At 27.1% G+C, this 27567-nt stretch overlaps 1 protein-coding gene across 1 annotated transcript in view; it reads left to right on the top strand.

The window, feature by feature from the left end:
• The first annotated feature begins 7574 nt into the window (after positions 1-7574).
• The window catches only part of LOC111637270, a 44975-nt gene continuing 24982 nt past the window's right edge, over positions 7575-27567 (top strand). Inside the window, exon 1 of the mRNA XM_023382728.1 lies at positions 7575-7662. Within this exon, the coding sequence (XP_023238496.1) occupies positions 7587-7662 (76 nt within the window). The 5' untranslated portion in view covers positions 7575-7586. The remainder of the gene's footprint in view (positions 7663-27567) is intronic.

Here is a 27567-nt window from a genome sequence, read left to right as displayed (position 1 = left end):
AATTTAAAGTTATAAATTTTATATAATAAGTTTTTAATTTATAAAAAGCATAAAGGTTTATTAATATTTTTAAAATATTGAAAATATTTATAGAAAAAAAGAGAAGAAGAAAAGAAAAAAATTATCTTGACAGGTTCTAAATCCCCATTTAATGTTTTTGAGAAAAACAGTTATTTTTTTTTTTTAGGAACTTTATTTATTTTCTCTATTTTATATATAAGCAGCGACAAGTAAATGTAATACGTGATTCTATATTTAAAGAAAAAAATAATAAAAATAAAAAAAAACTTGTAAATATTTTCTTTTAAATTTTTAAAGATATTATTTTATTATTTGAAACTAGAAAATATTTCATAAGAAAAACAATATTGATAAATCAATTTTTATTATTATTATTTTTTTTTGAAAGTTGACAAGCTATTTTGAAAATGTTTAATTGTTATGTTTACTCAAAATGTTTTATTTTTTAATACTCAATTTATAGTAAATATTTTAAGAATGGGAATTCACAGAAGATAAAACGAACTTTAAATAAATGCATATTTGTGAATTTTAGCATGAGTTAACAATTGGTAAAGATGTAAAATTATTAAAATTCTTATTACATTAAGGATTTTTAAAGCTTGATGTATCGCAACACTTTATTATAATCAGGACCTCTTTAAACTCGCTCAACAGCTCATTAATATCACTCAAGTCACGTGTCTTCACAGTGTTAAAGTTGTGCAAAATAAAACAAGTTAAAGCATCCAACTAATTGAAAGCTGGGGTAAAGGTGGAATTTTGAGTATAAAGGGCAAGAATGCTTTAGATCTCACCGCAAGACTTTTGATGCAGACGGAGGCAACAGATATCCATCGATTTTCCGTCTTGCTCGCTCCACTGCCTTGATTGTGTACCTACTTCTGTCTGTAGCCAGCTGTTTAAATTGATTGAATTCGAGTGTTTACCTGGTTATTTCCGCATAATGACGATGATCTGACGTCATATTCTAACTGTCATGCAAATGGACTTTATATATTAAAATACACTTAACAAAATATAAAGGATTAAACATAATCCTACTTTCATAATATTTTTTTTTTCTAAAGTTTTGTATATTTACTTACACGTAGAGTATTTCAAGAGTTCCAAATTTTATTTTTTAATCTTTAAATAAAATATTTCATTACGTTTCGAACTTTTTAAAGTTTTAACTTTGATTTTAAACTTTTGAATGACGGTGAACAATATTAACTTTTTTAATTAAATGAACAAAATTGATATATTTATTTATATATAAAAGAAAATTTTTTTTTAACATTTCTATAAGAAAATACTATTTTAAATTGTAAAATTTTCGACTTTTAAATTTTTGTTCAAATTTATGAATAAGTTAAGAGTTTCGAGAAAAAATGTAGGAAATTTGATTTTCATCTATAAGTAAGGAAACTTAAAAAGTTAGAAGAAAATATTCTCTCTCTTCGGTTAAATTTATTTAGTTCTGAATTAAAATTTTGTTTGATGTACAACTGCTGAGTAGAAGGCTCCAGGGGAGGGAGAAATGATAGATTCTGTAGCACGATAGACTAAAAATTGAAGCGCTATAGGAGATACTTTTCATATATTTTCATCCTTCCGTTCTCGTATATGCGCTTTAATCGAAATAAATAAAATATTATTGCGATGAAAACGTACAAGTTAAATTCATTCAACATTAATTTATAATATTTTAAGATTGCTAATGTGAATATAGCGGGAATATATTATGATTTACAACGGATTGTCAATGTTGACAACTCACTGCAGAATGGAATTAAAAAAAGAAAAACAAGTACAAATGTTGACAATGTAAAGAAGACTGGAGGTAGATTAATTTTGATAGATGAGAACATCTTCAATTCATTAAAATTTGTAATGGTAAAATTTAAAATGAGAAATGATACGAAACATTTATTTTGATGTAAGGAAAAAAAAAGGAAATGTTTATAACATTATTATTTATATAACAGTAATAAAAGAAATGTCAGATGTTAGAGTTAAATCTGTGCTTGACTTTAAGATGAGCAAGTCAAAGTCAAAGAGAAAATCTGTTTGGGAATTCTTGTTCCCTTAGAGCCTAACATCTTTTTTTTAACTATTCTCAACAACAAATACAGTGACATATATTTATAGAAAAAACATCAATTGTTATACATTGAACAATTAGCTATTTTGTAATCTTAATTAAAAAATGTGATTTTTTTGCATTAAATAAAAAGTTTATGTACTTCAAATTTCAATTTAAATAAATAAACATTGACAATAAATTTATAAAGAGGCGAGAAATTAATTAAAAATGCCATCAACAGTCAGTTCTATAAGTAATCAACCTTATTAGTTATGAGATAATTATAAAGCCTATAATAATTAATTAAATAATCCTATTTAGGATGTCTTTATAAAGTCAATTATTCAAACTTCTTTAGAAATTAGATAATCAATAAAGCCAATTATGAAATGCAAATTTATTAATAGAAATTCTAAATTTAATGAATCTATCAGAAATATTATCTGCTGAATTATGATCATAGAAATCTTTTAAAATGATGTTTTATAATTGTAATATTAAATATAAGCACGAAATGATTTAAAATTGATTTCTATAAAGTAAAAGAATGAAGAGAAAAACTAATCAAATATGTAAATTCTTCATAAATTGATTTATAAAGTGATATAAATTACTATCATTTAACCTGTTGTATACATTTTTTATGATTTTTAATATTTTTAAATATTTAAAACCAATTTTTATTATTATATTTTTATATTTTTGAAAGAAAAACATATTTATTTAATAAATTTTTTTTGTATCTGAATGAATTCATATTCAAATTCTTTCTAAAATTTTGTTTATAAATATTCATTTTAAAAACATTTTTATAAAAGTATTAATTAAAAAAGAAAAATATTTAAATTTCTTATTTATTTTTTTTTTACTGTGTATAAAAAGATTGAAATTAAAATTAAAATTACAGTATCATAAAATAACTAACTTTTTATAAATACTTATTAAAACACAGATTTATACCAGTTAATCCACATAATAGGTTAATTAAAGCTGTAATTAATTTTGATTAATTATTCAACATATGATTACTCTTTAATAAAACTATAATAGTGAATATAATCTTGTTGATATAGAAAGATGTTAATTATGACGTATGATAGCTGTCACATAAATTATTTACTGACAAAATAGTTGGCAATAGCAAAATAGTAGTTACGATCTTCGTTCCATTGTCTTAATTAACCAAAGAGAAAGAGAAAACAGAGATTTGTCAACAAACATAGAGTATATATAATTCTATTTATAACGATTATAGAATATAAACTAAAATATATAAAGAGTTATTTAGAAAGTCTTACATTATAATGGAAATTAAGTATCATTGATATGAGCATAAAGAATATTAAATGAATGTCAGCAGTCATTTGTTAAATAATTACAGTAAATTACTCCCCCCAAAAAAACAATTTTAAATTTCTTTTTTAGTAATAATTATTTGAAATAATAACATACTTAAAAGAGTTTCAAAAAGAAAGAAAAAAAAACATTTAAATTTATAGAAAAAAAAAATAATTATATAAAGCAACATGTATTAAATTATGAATTTTAATTTAGTCTAGATAAAAATCTTAATGGTATTTGGCAATNAAAAAAGAGAAGAAGAAAAGAAAAAAATTATCTTGACAGGTTCTAAATCCCCATTTAATGTTTTTGAGAAAAACAGTTATTTTTTTTTTTTAGGAACTTTATTTATTTTCTCTATTTTATATATAAGCAGCGACAAGTAAATGTAATACGTGATTCTATATTTAAAGAAAAAAATAATAAAAATAAAAAAAAACTTGTAAATATTTTCTTTTAAATTTTTAAAGATATTATTTTATTATTTGAAACTAGAAAATATTTCATAAGAAAAACAATATTGATAAATCAATTTTTATTATTATTATTTTTTTTTGAAAGTTGACAAGCTATTTTGAAAATGTTTAATTGTTATGTTTACTCAAAATGTTTTATTTTTTAATACTCAATTTATAGTAAATATTTTAAGAATGGGAATACACAGAAGATAAAACGAACTTTAAATAAATGCATATTTGTGAATTTTAGCATGAGTTAACAATTGGTAAAGATGTAAAATTATTAAAATTCTTATTACATTAAGGATTTTTAAAGCTTGATGTATCGCAACACTTTATTATAATCAGGACCTCTTTAAACTCGCTCAACAGCTCATTAATATCACTCAAGTCACGTGTCTTCACAGTGTTAAAGTTGTGCAAAATAAAACAAGTTAAAGCATCCAACTAATTGAAAGCTGGGGTAAAGGTGGAATTTTGAGTATAAAGGGCAAGAATGCTTTAGATCTCACCGCAAGACTTTTGATGCAGACGGAGGCAACAGATATCCATCGATTTTCCGTCTTGCTCGCTCCACTGCCTTGATTGTGTACCTACTTCTGTCTGTAGCCAGCTGTTTAAATTGATTGAATTCGAGTGTTTACCTGGTTATTTCCGCATAATGACGATGATCTGACGTCATATTCTAACTGTCATGCAAATGGACTTTATATATTAAAATACACTTAACAAAATATAAAGGATTAAACATAATCCTACTTTCATAATATTTTTTTTTCTAAAGTTTTGTATATTTACTTACACGTAGAGTATTTCAAGAGTTCCAAATTTTATTTTTTAATCTTTAAATAAAATATTTCATTACGTTTCGAACTTTTTAAAGTTTTAACTTTGATTTTAAACTTTTGAATGACGGTGAACAATATTAACTTTTTTAATTAAATGAACAAAATTGATATAAGATTAAAAATGTTAAATAAAGTTTATTTATTTTTAAAAAATTTTAGAAATTTATAAACGAATTTAAAATGTTATATTTAATATTTATTATTATTTTTTTTAAATTATTTTGGTAATTAGAACTACTGTAAATAGAAAAACCCATTTACAATAAGGCGAATTGGACTCGACTTGGTTTTTATTGTAAATAATGACAAAATTTAGAAAATTTAAAACACTTCTTCAATAATAAAATCTTGTTAAAATTTCCAAGTATTATTTCGAAGAGAAAGAATGGTAATTTAATAAAATATATCATTATGCAGATCTAAATTATATATCAACTTTTGCCATTTGTTTGAAGAGTTTGCTTGCACTTAAATCGCAAATGAAATATTTTACATAAACTTATCAATAGTTTGAATTGATTCTTGAAAATATTTCTCTTACTTAACATGTAAATCTTAAAATTTTAAGTGATGTACTTATGCACGCAGATGTGTAGATCACAGTTATGTAGATTATAATACAATAATTAAAGTTTAAATGATGCATAAAATGCCTGGAGCACATGGAGCAATCACTTCAAATTCAAGCAGTAGAGCCCCAAATTTGTTGCAATGGGAATATTTTCATAATTCTTAACAAGTATAAACATAGAAACAATGCAGTATAATCAAACGGGAATATATTGTGACATATAACGCTTAATTGATGTTAAGAGTTGTAATCAGCAAAGAGAATTGGCAAAGTTGGAATGTGGCAAATTGTTCCTCCACCCTGGAGGGCGATTCCTTATCTTCAATCGGAAATGTTGTCTCAAGGGTAACATTAAGGAACTGTGTGACGTCAGCATTCTAATTGTTTCTGTCATTTCACTTTAACAACTTTTAATTCAAACTACTTTACTTGATTATAGGTAGTTTTTCAAAATTCGTCTGAACGGATGATGCGGTTCGATGACTCGTAACCCTTTAACATATAAATCACATTACATCCTATTATAAATGTAGATATTACAAAACACAGCTAGCGAATTCAGTGATAAAAACTTTCCATTTATGGTTTTCTCTCGTTTCAGAATGAATATTTGCCATTTATTACACCACAATTATTACTTTCAGTTGACGAATCCATATTCTAAAGATTTGAAGCTTCTTTTTCATTCTAATAACCAAGAAAAGAAAATCTATAGAGATTATTATATAAAATGATAAATAATTAATAATAATTAATTAAATGCACGTACAGCGTTAAATTATATAACGAAAACTTAATTTTAATTTTAATTAAATACTAAAGTTGAATGACCACAAAAATTTAAAATTATTATGTATTATAAGAGATACATCGAAGCAAAAATAATGTTAATATTTATAGGATTTTATCAAACTAAGATATAGATTTATCTAAATAAACAGATAAATTAATTCAAACGAAGTATATTTATAGTTTAGAAAATATAATTTTAATATTCATATAAGCAACATATCAAAATTAAAGCCATATATAATCTCGTAAAAATAGCAAAGTTTATGTATATCTATAATTAAAATATAATTTATATATATGTACAGAAAGGGTAGAGTTAATTAATTAAAATTCAGGCAATAAAAAAAAAAGGCAACTCCACTTTTGTTACAAACTCTACTTATTTTAAAACTCCTTACTTTATTATTATTTTAAAACGCATGTTTTATTTATAAATTAAACTTGAAGGAAAAAAGAAATAAAAAAGAAGCTCGGGTGCTCTTCCCATCTCCGTCTACAAACGCCATTTTGTATTACTCACCAAATTTATACTTATAGGTCTACATTAAGCGCTTCTACGATCGATGTTACTGCACAAGTATCATATGACGTCACCGTTTCTCTTGTAATGTTTTCACTTCGCCATGATAGTGGGAGGAGTCGGCACTATCTAACTTCACGCAACTTTCACGTTCTCCATCGTGATGACACGTCAAAGTACGTCACGTCATCATTATAAAAATGGAAGACGTCTTTTGATTTTTGGAATTTTTTACTCTTTTCTTTTTTTTTTTTTTTCTACGATTTTATCAAGATTCTTTAATCAGTGGGCGGAGGTATTGAAAGATTTGTATACACATATTCATGCCTGATATACATTACATCAACATACTTTGGGTTGTTTGTTTTCCTTCGGGCTAGTTTTATATTAACAGGATTCTAATGATTTGTGTCTTCGGGCGGCACTGATAATGTTTACTTCTACAAAATTGTAGAGGAGAAGGGGCACGAGTTGAGTAAAACTCTAATATTTGCTTTTATAAAGTGTAATACTTCTTTTCGTTTATATACATATGTGTTTAGGTAGTTTTGTTTTTTCTATGTCTCAGTTGTGTGTATTTTTTTCTTTTCCTCTCTCTCTCTCTCTCATTCTCGTTTGCATTATCTAAAAGAAAAAGAGACCTTTGGGTGTGTGGAAGGGTAAGTAGCGTAGCGGCAGAAATGGCCAATTAAGAAAAAGCACATCGAAAAAGGTTAGCGTATTTGTTTCTTTCAACTACCGAGTTCAAAGCATTATGCGATGACTTTGAAAGAGAATGTCGTCGGAAGTGACGATTCTTTTTCGAACTTCATTATCATTTTACCTTGGATATCGGGTGGCCAATGCGCTTGCGTAGTGAGGAGAAGGTAGCGTGACGCCGAGTTCGACCACCAGGTGGTGTTGGTGTCCCACATGGTCCGGACGCCTTGATCAGTGTAGAAGTGAAGTCAGTGGTGATTGTGTGGTGATGACGCACGCTTTGGTACGGACTAAGGGTCCAAGTATGATTACTTTGCTTATGTTTTTACAACTGTTCATCGAAGGTGAGTTAAATCTACACCACTTGTCCAGTTTTCGTGAAAAAATTGATATTTCTCATGCAACTATATAATCGCGTATCATTTGAGACACAGTATCGAATTATTAGGGAATTTTAAAAAATCAAACTTAAGTCACAATAAAGTAATTTACAAGCATTGTTTATGAAGTAACGTCGAGTGGCAATACTTACCGATTAATTATCTCTACCATTTTTCATGTTTATGAAATATTTTTCATCACTCGGCCGCAACGTACAATTATTTGACGACATCTCTTTATCTAAGTGCTACACACTCATTAAGTAAACCTAGACGGTAATTAGATGTTATTTTAGTATTTTTGCGCTTATGACACGTTATTGAAACGAAGAGCGAAAAGGCACACTATCTTGAGACGATTCAAAGTAAAAGTGTAGGAGTCGTTCGTTAACTGCAGGAAGTCACAGAGCCGATTGATGCTGACTACACTACAATTAGGTCTAATTACCGTGACTTAATCCAGCTTGTGATCCTATTATCATGTCTAATCCAGTTTCTCTGAAGACGCGATTATATTGACGTTGTCATTGATTCGCATCGATGACCAATTCCAGTGTTCCTCACCCGAAAAACTTTTCTTATTTTAATCAGATAAGATACGCAGAATGGCTCATCCTTTATTTGTTGCACTTCTTTGGCTGAGACTAAATAAGCTTGACTTGACATATCAAATCGCCGGGAAAGATCGAAAGGCTGCATTGTTTCAATCAGCTTTTGTTAGAGATACTCTTTTCTGCTAAAATAAATCCTTCTTTCAGACGGTTCTCCATTAAAAAATTGTCAAGAAAAAATTTTAAAGCTGAATTTTATAAGAATGGAGAGTTTCATTAGTGTGTGTATGTGTGTGTAATAAAAGAAATTTTGGATTTGTGCTTAATTACTTTAGAATAAACTTACCCATTTCTAGTAAATTTAGCTTTATTTAATGTCATTTTTATAAGAGATAAGCTCTTAGAATTACAGCCAATGTATGAAAAAAATATATTATTAGCCTCGGGTTATCAAATTCTACCATATAAACATGTTTTACTTACTTTATATTGGGAAAGTTAACAATGTAACGGATATATCTTTAAAAAATATCTCTGCTATTATGGGACAGGTAAAAACTAAATCATATTTATTTATTTTTTTATTGTTATAGGCCTACAGAATGTATACTATAAAAGCACGTTTCTCCTTAGTCGAACTCTAACATGCATGATTTACTTTGTCAAATTTAAATATAGAGATATTAAAAGCTTTAAGGTTTGAATATGATCGATGTATATTCAGTAGTAGTTTGTTATGATAAATTTAAAACGTATGAAATGGAGTGTACATTAAAAGACTTTTTCAGCATGAACATGTGGAAGGTGAACTGAAATTTGCATATAAAGAGAGGTTGATGCATCTCTACGCTTTTTCTCTCTTTTTTTTTCTGAAGAGATGAAGATTAGTATTTGCATTAACAAATTTATTTGCTTTAAAAATTACATTAAACACGAAAAAGGCGATATTGTGCGTTAACAAATTCTAAGTATGGAGAAAAAGATAATCAAGGTCTTTCATTTCCCAATGTTTCACCAATTTACTTTAGCTTAATTCTTTTGTGAATGCGACAGGTGCTTAAAATAAAGAAAAAAATAAAAATAAAAAAAATTTCTTTTAAAATATTCGGTTTAGCAACAAATTATTAAGCGGAAAGTCGTAAATTGTTGTTAACTTTAATACTTCCAATGTTAATGATTTTTAAAAATAACATTTAAGGAAGAAGAGTGGTTCAACTCCAATTAGGAAATCCGTTCATTTTGGCAAATTGTTAGATTAGAGAAGGGCCAAATTAGTTTTTGGGATTCTTGATGATCTTATCTGAATGGGATAGAAATATAAAAAGAAATTTAGATGAATGGAAAGGTAGGAAGAGGAATTGGAAAAGGTAATGGGCCTTGAGAAAAGCTAAAAATTTAAGATAAGAAAGAGAAGATGAGAGGGAAGGGAAACGAAGAGATTACTTAAATTTAAAATCAAAAAATATTGAAAATAGGAACAGAAAGTTCAGATAGAACTTATTTTTCTAAATATTTTTATTTTTATGCAAGTCAGACATTATCGTTTATAAAGAAAAGGCTGAAATGTTAGAATTTGTGATAGTCTCGCAGAAAATGTAATAAATAAATAAATAAGAAAAACAGAAAGTTGAGAGAAAAGTTTAAGCTAAGAAGGTAAAAAGATCCTTATGAAGAAAACAATAAAAAGTTCAAAAATTGAAAGACAAAGGAGGTCGAAAGTTGCATTGACCATAAATAAATAATGGTAAAAATTCAAATCCGCAATGAAATTACATTTTCAAGATTCGTTCAAGCAGAATAGCATGTTCCATTTCTCTGGATCAATCATTTGAACTTCTTGACGTCCACATGCTAAAATTCCCAAGCGGATTCTATCGACTACCTGGGCTAAGGTGGAGGCCGCTTTATTTCCTATGACGAATGACCAATTGGAAGATAGTAAAACGGTGACGTCATGGTATGGTAAAAGATCAGAAAAGAATTTCTGCTTGACTGAATGGAATTATAGAGATTTACCGAATCTATCGTCTTTAATAGGAAACGACAATCTGTATCTGGAAGTTATTATCTTCATCTATTGCAGCAGGGAGATCGACAATTGTTCAGTAAGACTTGTTGGATGGGGATAAAACTAGAAATAAAAATGCTTTTTGCACAACTATACGAATTTTATTCAAATTTCAGTTTTTATACAGATATAGCATTTACACACACAAACTTTCATACACATTCTTACGATTTATTTAACTTAATTAATTATACACAAGCGCTAAATATTGTTTCTTGATATAACTGCTACAACATTTCGCCTTTTGGATGTTTTTCTACCCGTTGTTTTTGATAAGTTTCTTTCAATATTTTTTTTCCTCTTGAACACCTTATCTTCCTTTTCTTCAACATCTTAGTTTCAGTTCTTTCCTTTATATCGTCTTCTTATTCTATATCATGAAACTCTACCGGATTTTTTTGTCGTTCATTCATAAAGCCCTCTTTATTATGGGATTCTTTTTTTTCCAGTTAAATTTATCTTCTTTTCCATAAGCACTATTTCATTCAATTTCTATAATACTTAGATATATTTTTGAACGAAAATAATACTTTATCAATTTCAAATCACTGTAAACGTCTTCGATTTGCACGAAAACGTCCGAAAACTCTGTCGTATCGAAACTGGGAAACCCCAGAGTCCATTTTAAAATTGTTCTTTATCGATGTAAGAAAAACTAAACGCGTAAAAAATGAGTGGCGATTTGATGCTTTTGGTATTTGGATGACATCTTAAACCTTCTATTAAACAGTAAGTGGCAAAAGGAAGGACTAGAACCACTTCTTACTTGTCACCATCTGGTGTCGTTGACGGTTCTGTTCTAATGATCTTTTTGCTATTACGAAATGGAAAAACATCAAGTTAAAGAGACGATTTCATCAGAAGAAAAGTTTTTCTTAAAAATGAACAAACGGTCAAACAAAGAATATCTTTCCTCCTTTTGTACAACTGATTAAAATCAGATACAATCTATTTTTGATTAGTAAAGTCATTGTATACCCATTACTGATACCGATACCGATACATTTTATTGTCAAAGTATTACATTGTTATTACGGTATAACCATATATGAAAGAAACACCAATAAAAATGTTTATTACAAATATTAGACATTTCTTAATTTCTAAGTGGTTATCGATTTTACATTCATATTAGTCTTTTATAACTCATTATTTAGGAATAACATTTTAAATGAATTTATGACGGATGATGATTTATGAAGATGCTTCAGGTGCAGGCATCAATACGACAGTTGATGTTAAATTCAAAATAAAAAAAGTATAATTTCACTCTCTATTAAATTTGACTGTCTACCAATCCAATTGAGCGAATACTTAATAAAACTTTTTCTAGAAAGGCAATCATTTGGAATTGATAGGACATACTTTTTTTTTTTAATTTAAGATTTTCAGTACAACTTCTCAAATTCTGAAAAGTTGCATTGAATCCTCAATACATAAATATCTCGTTATATCTATTTGATTTTTAACATTTCAAGTGAAGATATAATATCTCGAAGATCATTATAAAATTCACTTTCCTTTAAACCAAGCTGAAATTCAATTCAGCTTTTTTTTTCTCTTTTTTAAATTCTTATTTTCATTCATAGATTTCTCAAATTCAAAATAACTTTTCTTTCAGTATTTTGTCTGTTTTTTTTTCTTTGATTTCATTTATAAATTAAATTTTTTTTCTTTAAATTACATTATTGAAGATGTATATAATGTAAATATATATTTGAAACCATAATCTTAAACATAATCTTAACGAAAATATTATGTATTTGTAATACGCGTATAATATATAGATGAATACTGAAGAATTTTACTTTAAGATTTAAATTTTCTTTTATAAAAATCTAATCAATATTAATATTTATTATAAAAATGTATTAAATAGATTTATATAGTTTTTTCAGAAAGATTATTCTTAAAAATTAAAACTGTGAATTTATCTTTTAAGATCGATGCAAATATTTTCTGTGCATCGCCAATATCAATATTCCTTTGGAATCATTCCAATCTTCTGTAAATTGGTCTCTTTTCATTAGTTATAACCAAGCTCGCATCATCGCAGAAGGTGCCAATCCCTTTCCAAATTCCTGAAAACTTAACCTTTCCATCAGGAAACCCATTAAATACTCATTAAACCAATAACGCTGGACACATAACCCAACTTTTAAGAAGTAGAGGATTTATCTCAATCCGAAAAATAATGCGATTATTGGTATTTCTAAAAGTCTTATAATGAACTTCATTAAAGGTATTTCATTTAAATAATGGGATTAGAATTAATTGATGTTTAGTTTAGTTCCTTTTACCAGATGGAATCTCTCCTATGCAAACGAGAATCCATTTATTAGTCTTACTGCTATTGATAATCGATAAAAAGAAGTGTATCTGTCTAACCTTACCGATGTGCATGAAATCTACTGTCGAAATACTAGGAAATGAAATGGCTCGAGGCCAGTTTGATGCTATCATCATCCGAAGGAGGATTGAACCCGGAAGGTGTGGTTCAACAAATAGACTTGTTACTGCCGTTCAGTTCGATGTTATCGGTTAAAACAAGCAGTTTTCAGTTAAACAAAACCCTTTTTTTTTAAAAAAAAAAAACCTTTCAATGTCATTTCCATATAAAATATTTTTCTCCTTCGAATCTTCTTTCTCTTTCTTCGTCACGATTAAAATCTTTATTATTATCATTATTCTTATTATTTCAGTAAAAATATTAAGTTTTCTGTAACTACTTGAAAGATGGTTATGTAATGTTTAATCAATTATTAAAATCATTTAAATGTAAAGCGATAATTTCGATGTAATTTAAACTTATTGATACATTGATTTAGAACTTAGCGAAATTAAAATTGATTATATGATGATTTGGGAACCAGTTAAATCGGAAATTTCAACGACAAAATTTAGTTTTTATCCTTTTAAACGTAAGCAAAAAGAGAATTCTTATAATTTATACTTAAGTCTTCAATATAAATCTTTAATTTATATTAAAGTTAAACTGTGGCTCTATACTTCTGTGTCATAGAAGAGTCTATCTAAAAACGTCTTTATGCTCCTATATAATCGCATCAGGAGCGAATAAACTAATTTAATTTCATAAAATTTGATGCGAATTATTTCTTTTTGCGATATTTATTGTCATTATGAAATTTCTGAAAGATAAATAGGTAACTTTAGAAACTCTTTTTAGTAAGAAAACATCATTTTTATCTTCAAAACTAGACAAATTTTACAAATGAATTGTATTTAAAAAAATAAAAAGTTTCGAACGAAACTTTAAAGAATAATTGTATATAAGTGAGAAAATAAATTCTATTTAAATCTTTAACAATCTTTAAATTAACTTATCAACTTTAGTTAAAAATTAATAAGTAGAAACCACATTACATTATTAATATTAACAAGAGATAAATTGTCTACATACTGCGTGTAAATCACAAGATCGCTTTAATTGATTTTTAATTAAATTACGAATTGTTACAGGATAATTATTAATTCTACTTAATCCAAATGTAGACATCCTTCTCTTTTATATATGCATATGTGTATGTTATATATATGTAACTAAACATCTATGTACCATATATTTTCAATTATAGCAAATTAGATTTAGTATGGAGGAAAAAAAAAAATACGAAGGTAATTAAAAAATTCTAACTTGGAGTTTTCTCTGGCGCAAAGAAGATGATAAATTATTAAAACCACTTAAAGTTCTTACATGTTTTTCACTAATACGGCATTAAATTAATTAAAAATAAACTAATTGCCCGGTTTGGAGGTGAAACGAGTTTCGTCTTATGTAGGAGTTATTACTTCTATCTACCGCACCCAAACTATTCTACATGTACACACCCTTTTGCATTGAGTGAACTGGCCCACCCTTGTTACCATAGCAACTATAGCAGGTGAGGGAACTGCTGTCAATCCTCATCCTTCTATAGTGCTATAGTGTAATTTATAACAGAGAATCGAGACTTGGCTAGTCTAGCGAATTACTTTAATAACCTTACTTCTATCTGCTCTTCTTTTTTATACTATAGATTGTAGACTGTCCTACCTTTGACCCCCTTGAAAAATCCGTTTCACTCAATATTTTACGAATTTTGACTGGAAAGAATTTCTTTTTTTTTTCCTCAATTCTGAAAGTTTCTCTGGTGAGACATTCTCTTAATAATTTCAATTATATCGACTTAATGGCAATATAACTTAAATACATTTATCTATCTTAAGAAATTTTATCTATATTATATATAATTTCATTTGAAATTTGGTTATTTGTATCCAATTGATTGTTAGATCCAAGATAATTAGTGTTTATATTAACTACACGAACTTTTGCTTGCATTTAGATTAGGATGAGATAAATATTTATTACGAATTAGCGAATAATTGGAATATAATGATTCCTTCTGAATCAGATAAAGAATAATTTAATAAATTATTCTAATTATCTATTATATACTTTAAAAGCTTTAATTTTATTTTAGAATTTTTTAAAGTTTAAATTTAATAAATAAAATTCGCGAATAAGAATATAAAAGTTTTTTTTTGGCGCAAAATTAATATTATTTAAGTTAAGAAAATATGATAATGAGGATAAATTCTAGTGAAGTAGATAGCATTTATAGTGATTAGAACACTGCAACTGGAAGAAAATTAGAGTATAGATTATAGTTTAGGAACTCATCCAAACTATCTTCATTAATTTAAAATTAAATCATATTTTTACTGTCACACATGCGAAAATAAGAGGGGAAAAACTGCATAAGCATCACATCTCTTGCTCATATTCCAATTTAGAGCGAGAAGTTTTGACTTTCTGATCAATTTAATTTTCCTTATTTTTAATTTCCAATCTCTTCGCTCAATTCGCATTACATCTGCACCTTTAGCCATTCCTGCATAATTTACCTCCTCCCGCTTCACTTTATTAAAAACTGCTAGTACCTTAGCGCCTCTGGTGGTGGAAATTTAATTATCCTCTTACCAACTAGCTGACCTCTGGTGGCAGAAAGATGATTTATAATTCATACAATAGCATCTTATGTTTTCTCTGTTATTTCGAATTCCTACTCTTAAAATTAAGTGCAACGAAATAATCAAAAAAAAAAGAGAAAAACATAAATACAAATATTTAATATCAAAAACACATATGAGATCTAAATTTTATCAATTATTCAGATATTTGGCTATCGAATTTGTGTTGAAGTGAAGGGATTGTTCAATATGAATAATTTCTTTTCACTTATGCATTCGTAACTTGCTCCTTCCAGAGATCTTTATATTGGAAAACTTATAAAAAGACAGAGAGAAATATCTAGATTTTTGTAAAATATCTACCCAAAAATAAATAAATTTATATATATATTTTACTTATTAAAATTGAAAAGGGAAGGTAAAGATTCTGTTTCCAAAAATCGAAATTCTTAGGGGAACACTTTGTGGCTTGAATTAAAAAAAAATTTTTTTTTCTTTTTTTCAAAGATAAAAGGGAAATTTTAATTGTAGAAAAGACGCGGGATCGAAAAGTAATTCGGAAAGTATTTGAATGTCAAAACAAGAGTTGTTAAGATTGGAAAGGAGCAGAAACTTTCGAGTTGCTGAGGAGATTATAAGGAATTACTGACATTGTGCTGACGGAGAATATTGACAAGTGAAGGCTCGAGGAAAAGGAAAGAGAATGTGATTGTTGCCTCTTTCTATCTATCTATCTATTGTGTTCCGAAGGATAAAGCGACAGTCGTTCTACATTCAAAATTTCCGCAACTGTTTAAAAGTCTGGTAGGACCAGGAATTTTTAAAGTTTTTTTTTTTTTTTTTTTTTTATCATATCTTCTACCGATTGAAAAAGAGCTTTAAATCAATGAACCGGAATTCCTTTCAATTTTAGAATGTGCATAGAAAATTATTGTACGTTTTAAGAAGCAATTTAATAAAATTTCTCGTATTTCGATAGGTACTGTACTACTATTACTACGATATCTTTTTATTCAATTGAAAAATTCGTTTTTATTTTTTTTTTCTCGTTAAACAAGACACGTGTCAATTTTAATTCAGTTTTTTTTGAAAGGTAAAATGGAGTTTAAAAAAGAAGGGTACGATATTTAATTAAGGTAAAAAGGAGGATGATGCACGTATGGTGCAGCGGTATGGTTCCTATAGAGATTGAGCGTTATCTACAACTAGAGTCATTTCTCACTTCACTATCAGGCTGTTAGTCTAGATTAGAGAACTTCTACCGGGTTAAAAATTAACCAATCAATTTTCAAAAGAGAAAATAAAGTCTGCGAACTCTTCTCCACTTCCTAAGATCTTTCATCTTCATTTGATCTTTTCTATCTTTATAAAACGCTTAAAAATTTTATTCGGAAGCACTCTAGAGTCAATATTTTGAGCTTAATTTTAAACATTCATCTCTTACAAATATACTAAACGGGGTTGATTATTGATGGACCCGTGACTGATGCCTTTACTAATCTCTTTGCAAGGTTAATGGGTTCGAGAGAGGTAAATGAGCACGGTTCCTAAATGGTTTGTCTTTTCTCTTTCATACGTTTGCTTTGATTGAATAAAATATGAGGTGGGACATTTGTAATGACACAATCAGCAACTTCAGCCATTAATATCTGTCGACAATAGTAATAAAAGGTTATTCAGATAAAAGATAGTTCCTATCTGAATTAGATAACGAACACAACTCGATTATAAGCAATGAGCTTTTACTTCTTCTTCGCAATAGATCTGATTGCTTTTCTACAATATATTTGATCTTTCTTAAGAAAAAAAAAGAGCACTCAATATCGTGTTAAAAGTATTAAACGTTTTAAAGTCAATTCTAGAGGCATTTCGTTCATTAAAAATGATAATAAGAGACTTATATTCTCGAATTGTCATAAAATTAATTGCAAGTTTCGCAAACATTTTCTGCTTTTATTTAAATGTTTCTCTACGGCTATATATCAAATCAGTTAAAATAATAATTAATTTAAAAATTATTATAATTCATCAATAGAAAATATAATTTGAAATAAATTAAAATTTTATTTACTAATTAGAAATTATTTTATTTGTTGCTAAAATGTGCATAGAATAGCCCCATACAGAAATATTTCATATCTTAGTCCAAGATTAAGTTTATAATATATATATTTATACTTTATATAAAACAATATAGCCAAATCAGAATGTCTCCTGCTCCTGTATGCATGGAAAGAATTAAACTGTAGAAGAAGACTTATACTTTATATAATATGCTCTAGTACATTAGTACATTTAAAACATACAGCTTACAGTACGTATAGAATTTAATTTAATATGGTCTTCGTGTACAATCTACTATACATTACATATAGTATACGAAGCCATATTAAATGTAAATTCCATTAGATTAAAATTTATAATTAGGTTTTACTCTTTATAGAGCGCAATAAAAAGATATAAATCTTTATAATTGTATAAGGAGGAAGCAGAAAAATTATCTTTAATTAATTGGTTTTTTTATTAGATTTACCAGTTAAATTCCTTTATATAGATTAAACCTTTTTAGAAAATTCTTATCTTTCACAAAAAAAAAATTATAATGATTAATTAAGAGGAAAAAGACTAAATTAATAATCAAAAATTAAATGCTTGACGAATTATATAGAAAACAATAACACAGAATATATTTAATTTCATTCTTTCCATTAAGAATTACTGAAGCAAGAGTTAAAATTTTAGATACGGTCCAAAAGAAAAAGTAAAAGAAGAGTAGAAGCGACACAATACATAAATTTTGAATTTTGCCCACTTAAGAAAAGTAATTATACAGGATAATATTAATATTTAATATTAAGAAATTTCGAAGTAATATAAGAACCCGATCATCTTAATTACATCAGTTAAGCACTTAAAGTAGTTAGAAAGTAATTTTCAATTCTTGTGACGATGGGGAATTAACAAAGTTTGTGATTTGTCAATTATAAAAGATGCGTATAAATTATTTATATGTTTTACTTTAATAAACATGTTAAAATCGTTTAATTTTTAATACGTAGAAATTATTTAATAATTTATTATTTATTAAACTTAGTTAAATTTTATGTTTGTTCATTTTATAGACTTTTATTGAAATTACTTAATTGCTGCACTACGTATCCTTCTTTTTCTCTCTTCTCTCTCTCTCTTAATGTTTTAAAAGTAGTAAATTTTAGTTTTTAAAAAAATATTTCAATAAAAAAATATTAATATTTACTTTACCAAAAGCGATTTCATTAAATGATTTGCTAACTCGGAATTTTTTCTTCAAGTATTGCGAGTCCATACATCAACGAATGGTTTATTTAAAATACATTTATTTTCGATTTATTATATTATCTACAGTAATGGATTTTAAGCTTACTTATTAAATGAAATCAAAAATTATTATTATTATATTTTAATTTTAAAGTTTTATTTTCCCGAATTTAAAAGAAAATTTCTCGGATGTTTAAGATGAAATAGAGGATTTATATATACATATATGATTTTATATTTAGAACAGAGCTGTTTGCTTTTTATTAATTTAAAAAAAAGGGGTGGAAGAAAGCTAAAGAGTCTTTAGTTTCTGAATTGGTATTTAGAACAATTGGAGTTTTCTGGAAATGTTAAAAGATATTTTACTTCTTTGAAGTCATCCAAACTTTAAACAGAACTCGAAACGTTAAATTTCCGAAAGTATTTTCTTCCTGTGAAGATAAAATGTTTACACGAGGGAGGAGAAGGAGAAGGTAACTATTTCACCGATACAAGGACGGTTGCATTGTTTCCGTCGTTCAATATCTCACCAGATTTTCGGTATTGTTCAGGTAGAAAATGGGATGTTTATCGCCAGTGAGCTGGCCACTGTCTACGTTGCTTCATCTAACTAGTTCTGGCTTTCATTACACATCTGACGTTGTAACGTAGCTTGACACAGGTGGTGTTTCGCCTGGCATTCATCCAGGCACTTTTGCTTCTTATGAGGAAGACATTAAAATTACACTTTGTGGAGACGGCATGACTTTAAAGCGGAAATTTATTGCTGGAAATATTCCTAGAAATCTAGTCTTTAACAAGCAGCAAGATTTGATGGCAAATCTCGGCTTCTGTGCACCCTTAGGGATGCGATGCTTCTATTCTCCACTTTATACGCTCTCCGTGTTAAGTAAGTTGTTATCTTTCGAAGCGGAATGAGTATAGAGGACGTTGACAAGTCGTGAACTTGATCTGGAAAGGTATAAGTGAAGAGATATCGCTTGGGATATACTGTGCTTAATCGGATGTTATCTCTTGTCGAAATGAGATTTTTATTGTATTTTTGAAGATGAAGTTTATGCAAGTTAAGCGAATCACGAATAAATCATTTGTAAAATTGTAAATCACGTTTTATAATTTCTACTAAAATGATATATTTAAAATATATTAGATTTTTTTTGTACTAGTTTATAAATTTCTTTAAATACTGCGGTGTCAAATTTATTTTAGGTTAATTATTTATTTAATATTTAGATATATTTATAAAATATTAAAAGACTCTTAAAATTTACTTTTAAAGTTATTTTATAACCATAAAAATTGCGATTAAATAAGCGAAAATATTTAGATAATGTTATATGATAATCTGACAAGTTAAAATATTATAAGCTATTTCGCATGTAAATAGAATTAAAAAGTAAGAAAAATCGAAATGCTTAAAAGTTTTTAATACTTCACTCAAATTAAGAACACTTGCGTATAAAGTCAAAGATAATTTAAGATCGGTTCGCGGAAAAATGCTTTCTGGTTGCTTGTATATGATGTGAGTAGTTGCCCCCACGTGATCATCTCTACGTTGTAAGTTCGGAGAGGCGAAATGCAAGTATTAAGCGCTCACGTCCTTCGCATAGTCATCTAATGAAAGATTCAACCTCTTCGCAGTTGTACAGAGAACGTCACTTTATACAGCTGTTCGTGTCTCTGACGTGACTACGACAATAAGAGGCGACAGTAGCTTTGTCGCGTGTAGCACGTCATCCCTTTTCCAATTCCGAGTCTCGAGAGGTGTTCGATGTGATGTTATGCGAATTGTGTTTTTCGATACTAATTCTGCTTGTATAATCCCGAATAAGTCACGAAAACGTTTATGCTAATTATCTGCCCCTGCGTGTAGACTCGATCAAAGCAAAGAAACTTGTATCCTGACTAATATTTTTTTCCCCTTTTTTTTCGGTATTATTTTGATGTTTATAAAGAATTCACTTAGAATCGACTAGTTATAAATAAAATAATAACTTCGAAACCAGATGGTTATTTTCTCATTGGAATATTTAATGTTTGGTTTGAAAGGAGAGTTCGGCTTTCCCTCTGAGCGCGATATCTATACAGGAAAGGAAGGTTTTCAGGATGGAGTTATTAAAATTCAGTTTTATTGCGTAAAAATGCTTCTTTAGGAATAAAATTAATGATAACTATTTATTATTCTGACTTTATTATATAAAAATGATGACGTATTTAACTAAATTGAGTGATTTACGTTGATAAAAAAAAATTCTCTTTCTTGATGTCTACGTAAAATGGATTAAAAGAAATTTATTATATTTACAAAATTCATTTTTATTTTAAATCTTTCAATCTATGGTTTTAAAATAAATAGGTTTAATTAAATGTTTTCATTCGCTTTCGAAGAGAGTTTGATTTTTTAACTTTTTGTAAATCCTCCTTTTCTTACAGAATCGATCAATTTTAATCGATCAAGGTATATTTTAAGGTCGAAACTCGTGATGAAGGTATAAACCTGCTTTAAAAAGGAATATTTGCATAATAAATACTTTACTTTTTTCAATTTTAAAAGGCTTTTATATTTGTTTAGTTTTTATCTAATTTACAAAACTAAAAATCAATATTGTTGAGTAGGAAGGAGAAATAATTATTTTTAGAAATTTTTATTGGAGTAGAATGAGAAAACTGTAAATTAATTTAAGTAATAAATATATATATATTTCTCTTTAATTATATAATTAAACAGTTTTATTTAATCTGAAATTTTCGACGATTTACGAAGGTAAAGTGAAAGTTTCGAAAGGGAATTAATCTAATTAATTTTGGATAAATCCTTGGGCTATAATTGCTCCTTCAAGCTTCAGTTTTTGGACTTTAGTCAACGTATGAGGAAATGACATTTAGAAAGTTATTTAAATGACAAAATAAATATCTTTAAATAATTAATTAGAAAAATCGATAATTGTTATAGTTCGTTATGCTTTTTGCTTTCGTTCATCTATCACATAATCGTGAATTTATTTTTATAGAAAGAACATTTTTTTTAATCTGAATCTTAAAAAATAATTTGTTTTCTTGTATATTTTTTGTCATTTCTTTTCTTTTAAATTTAAACTTTTGTATTATTTATTACATGATAAAAATATGAAGGAGAAAGGATTCTAAACTAAATATTGCTCCTGCACAGAAGTTAAAAAATATGATAATATATTCAAAAATGCATTTGTACATATTCGTTGTTTAAGAGATGTCTCACACCTTAATTATCATTTGCAGAGAGATTATCGATTTTCCTTAAAATTCTCCTAGGATGAAAGAGGACTGGAAAAAAGAGGAATAAAAATAGATCAATTATAAAAGATGCCTTTTCTATAAGAAAACCATTACATTCTAAAAGTAGCAAAAACATTCGAAACAACTTTACTCCCCAGATGGCATTCTGTCAAAACCAAAGACACGTTTTTCTTAGCCCCAGAGTGCATTTCTGATTCCAGAGAGATGAAAAGACAGGAGAAGCAATAAGCCTTTGACTATGGTCATCGAAAAGGAAGTGAAAAACTAACTGAGTGGGTAATGGCCACACCTTTTGACAGGATGTTTATGGTCAGTCATTCCAGGTTGATATTTCCAGGATTAAAAGGGAAGAAAAGGTCGAGATCAATGTAGGTCAGCAGGTAATACACACGAAATCACCAAGGTAAAAAGGCAAAATGAGACATTATATGCATTAATATTAAAGATAAAATTCCTTCAAAAGAAAAAAAAAGAAACAATTTGTATAGAAAGAAAAGGAAATAATATATAAGGAATGTTTAGAAATTTTGTAATAAAATGCATTTTTCAGATTGTTTAAGATTAAATTATTCATTGATTTTTAACTTCACATTTTTTTCTATTCATTAAAAGTTTCTGATTGGTTTTTTTTATCAATAGAAATTTTGTTATTGATATTGAGATTGAAAGGCTTTTACTTAACTTCGTTACTCCTTGAATAAAAAAAACTGTTCGCATTTTGTAGATTTTCTTTCCCCCTTTATGAAGTTTTATTCTTTAAAAATAAAGGGATTAAAGAAGTGCAGATAGGAAAATCCCATCACGAGAGAATAAAACTGTTGGTTATAGTGTTAAAGAGTATATAAATTTGTGTAGAAGATTAGCCAAATTCAAATCTAAAGGCTTTTACACGCGTAACGAAATTGCTGGAAGTGAAGCTTGATTCGATCACATTAGGAGAATTTTACCAATTTTTATGGCGTTGAATTACATATTCACATGATTTCGATCCTTTACTACTAAAAATTGAATTTTTGTATCGTTTAGAAAAGCAGATGTGCACTTTACTTATTCTTTATTAATAAAATTCTGCATTTTATATAAGAGAAATGGATTTAGATGCGGAGAAGGGATGAATGGTTTGTTTTTTTTTTACTCTTTACCTCTTTTCCTTCTAAACATGTATTAAAGGTTTTTATTTATAAATCTGGAATAAATCTGATCCTTTAAAACGACTTTAGGGCAACATATTCTTAAGGAATTACTTTAATTCATAACCAAATTATATTCAGGTCAATTCATAACATTTCACTTAATACAAGGAGAGAGAGCAAAATATATTAAAATATATATAAAATTTACGCAGAAACTCAATTATAAATCTCTTAGTTATAAGAAAATTTGTAAAAAATAATGTATATTTTGTTCTTAAACTTCTTAAATTAGTTAAAACTTGAGTATAAAGAGACTCGCTTGAGTATAAAAGTTGTTGTAATTAGGTTCTTGAATATCAGAAAAACTTGTATCATTCTTTTTAATTAAAATGAATATAGAAACAGATAATTTAATAGTTTATGAGAGAATGCGTTTTGTTCACTTGAATCAAGATTTATGTAGATATATTATGTTTCCACTTGTTAAAATCTGTTTAAGGATCCGTAACTAACACGCTCTTACGCACGTTTTAGAATTAGTTAAATTGATAGAAAATTTCTCACCGCATTAAAGCACGAGTAGGAAGATAAACACGAATTTTACTTAATAAACTCAATTTATCATCGTTAATAAGAGAGAGAAATTTAAATATTACGAAATGGGAAAATTATATCAAATTATATTGTTAAAATAATTTGAAAATTTAAAAGGAATTCAGCAATTAAGATGTTTACTTAAGTCAATTTTGAGAAATGGGGAAGAAGAGGAGCACGGGGAGTAACGTTTTCCGGATTTAAATTGTCATGTCGTAGTTAGTGAAGCTTCCACTTCACCCAAAAGGCGCTACGATCGGGGACAGAGAGTGCAGTAAATATATCGGAGATCAGGCACAAAACAAGGCGATTTGCTAGGAAATGAAATTTGAGGTGCTAGTGGAAAAGAACCTAATCGATTTGACAGTAGCTGGATATATTTAAATCTTTTTCTCTGAGAACTGATTCTTTCGGATTTGGAGACTAGAGTGGAGAAAATTTGATTTCTTTCGGTATGCGGTATTCGTTCTTCCGACTAGAAACTGGACATTCTTTGGTTTTTCTTGCTTGGCCTGCTATCAGTCAGATATCGGTCCGATCCGATAAATAACAACAGATTTGTTTTATTTTCTAAAAGATTGTTTTCCCATTCCTCTATCGGGATTTGCTTCCCGTATCTACGAATAAAGACTTTTTTTTCTCTCTCTCTCTTCCTTTCTTAAAGTCTGTTAAATCAATAAAAACTTTTATGGTTTACCAAACTCTTTATAGATAGATGCACCTTCGTTTTACTGAGAATTGTTAAGATTTAATTATTTTCAATATCTTAAATGTAGTATTAAGTGTCGTGCATGTAAAATCATTTAAATATCTGTTTTAAAAATTAAATAAATTAAAAAAATGATATATTTTGTTTTACATATTTAAAATTTAATGTAGTTTTGTTTGTTTAAACTTTTATTTTTTATTTTTTTAATTTTAAGATTGTTAAATATTTTGATATGTTAGTTTAAATTTTGCATATATTTTGTTGTTCAAATCGTAAATTGTTTTAACTTTACATAAATTATTCTTTGTAGAGAATTGTCCGTCTATCTGTCAATACGTAAGAAAAATGAAATAAGTTTGTTTTAAATTAAAAACATAAATAGAAAGGTTGAATATAACACGTCAAAAACTCAAAATGTTATTTATGTTTCTATCAGATTTTATATATATAAAAAAATATGTTCTAAAACTACTAAAGAAGTGAAGTTTATAAAATTGAAAACGTTCAACTGAAATTTCATATAAAAAAATGCATTTAAAACGAATAAATTGTTTACAAAAACTACAAATTTACTCCAAAATTATACAATAAACATCTTAAAATTTCCATTACAAAGTGATAAATCTGTAAAAACATTTGAAAATTCAAGAAAACATTAGGTAAAATTTTCAAAAATTCAAGAAAAAAAATAATTACTCGTTACTTATTAAATTAAAATAATATTATACTCTTAAACTACGAAGAAAAAAAAATCAGCAAAATTATAATAAAAAAATGAATCGATTTGAAACAAAATAAGATGCAATTACTGAAACAAAAAGAAACGTATTTTCCATTGACCGAATTTAAAAAAGAGAGAAAGAGAGAGAGAAAGAGAAGAAAAAAAATGTAATGTAAAATGCGAAATTTAATGAAGCGTGAAACAAAAAAAAATGTCTAATTCATGTTTATCTAAAGAGAAACATGTGTTTCTCACTTGCAATATTTATTTCCATCTTCCATCATCTTTTGATCCAACTAAAAAATAGCCCGAAGATATTTTGAAAGTCTCAACATGCATCCTGAGAGAAATGATGCACTGATAAATAGTTTCTATATGTCATCAGGAAAAGGATGCTTTTCTTCGTGTTCCGCAACTGACGAATATTCATCAACACTACTTTAACAATATTTATCATCTTTATATTCTAAACCTTCTTATAATATTTGCAATTTTAAAACAGATAAATCTTACATCGTGACAATTGTTTAAACTTAATTTAACTTTCTAAACAATTTTTTTTTTAATCGTTTAAAATGTAATTTTCTCCTTGCAAGTTCTTTCAATTTTCAAAGCATTTTAATCAAATTTTAAGTTATTTTGAAGGGAGATAGCATGCAAAAGTTTTAAATTATTTAATGTTTTTTTTTTTATCAATTTTTAATAATTATTCAGAGTAATATCGAAATCTCCATCTACTGATAAACAGTTTCCATATGTCATCAGCAAAAGGATGCTTTTCCGCATCTGGATAATATTCATCAACCGTAATTTAACAATATTTATCATCATTATATTCTCTTTTTACTGCTTTAAAATTTCTTATAAACACCCAAACACTGNATTTAAGGAAGAATACACGAAAAACTTTTAAATTATTTATTTCTTTATTTACTTTTAAAAAAGTATTCTAAACTAATATCAAAAATCTGCATGCAAATCTTAAATTTTTGAAATATTTCTGCAACTTATTTAAACTGAAAAATAATGTTTCTTAGGTTATATATAAAACATTTGAAAGTGTATCTTCGATTTAAGAGGTAAAAAATCAATAAATTATCATGTAAGAAACTTTAAATTAAAAGAAATATGTATATATATACTTGAATATTTTAATGTTAAATAAGACATATTAAATTAATTTTCATGAGAATTTGCATGCTGAAGATATTTAACGTTTAGCTCAATACTTATCTAAAGCAATTCTTAATTACATTCAGCTTATTCATTTTATATCTTTATAAATTTTTGAAGATTTAATAAACATTTTGCATAGAATTTCTCACATAATCGATTAATTTGTATGCGAAAATGCGTTGATGCAAATATTTATAAATATTCAAAATCATTAATTTACTTTTATATATTAATTCATCAGCTTGCTAATAACTTATTAATCACATGATTAAAATATCATTTGTTGAGATGTTTTTATAAGATTATTTTCTCATAAATTTTCATTAAAATTTGAATCAGAAAGGCGCACAAATTTTAGGATAAAACACGCTCTTTTATTATTTTTTTTTCAAGGCGTAAAAGTATTATTTAAGCTTTAACACTTAAAATATGTTGATAGAAAGTTGAATTTAATTCGATAAATTCTTAAAATGTAATCAAGTTACTAAAAATTCACCATTTAAAATAAATAAAGCGCTTAGTGTATGTATGATGCTTAAGTAATTCTCATAAATTGGACGTTATCTCGCTAATCGACCAATGTTCTTTTTTTTTTTTCTGGTGGTTTCAGCTGTAAATTGTCATTTAGTCAATCCAAGTTTAAATATTTTGTTACTGTAGAAGTATTCGAATTATTCTTTAATCTTTAAATGACACGTGGTAGAGATAAACTGGAATTTTTTGAAGTAGTTACGATATTTCAAGATTATTTTTTGGCTTATCTTTGTTTCTGCAGCGGTCATCCAGGGTCACATGGTTTTGTTGTAACAATTTTTAACCCCCCCCCTCTTTTTTTTCCATTTTAAAATATTAAACGTCAATTGGGGTTTCATATTTTAAAGTTTAATTTTAAAAAATATTATTATCTCAGGAATAATTTAAGCTAAAAGATATTATTAAGTGATACAGATTAAAATAATGATATTAAAATCTATTATTTTGATAAAGAGATTAAGTTTTTTGTTAACGTTACATTGTTCCTAAGGCATTTTCGTTGATATAAAAGTAAGAAGTGATATGTGTTTTTCTGCGAATTTTCTTCTTGAAATATTTTAGTAGAGACCTAACACTAAAGACATTGTTATTGCACATTACATTATCAGAACCATCGAAAGCTTTGTATGGGCTCTTTTCTTCCTTTTTTTTTTTTAAACAAATGAAATGCGTAGAGAATGTTTCTTTATTAAGAAATAACAACCTTAAATATTTTATTTTCTTTTTAGTAAAAATAACATTAATTTATAGAGACCGGAACTACTACGAGGTCTTAAATTTTCTCCATGTCTAGGATAATCTCCAGCTTCCTTCCTTCCTTCTCGACGTCACTGCAC

Source organism: Centruroides sculpturatus, unplaced genomic scaffold, assembly GCF_000671375.1.
Source record: "Centruroides sculpturatus isolate CEXI.00-Female unplaced genomic scaffold, Cexi_2.0 scaffold1121, whole genome shotgun sequence".
NCBI classification, from domain to species: Eukaryota; Metazoa; Arthropoda; class Arachnida; order Scorpiones; family Buthidae; genus Centruroides; species Centruroides sculpturatus.
This window is presented reverse-complemented; position numbering and strand designations above follow the sequence as displayed.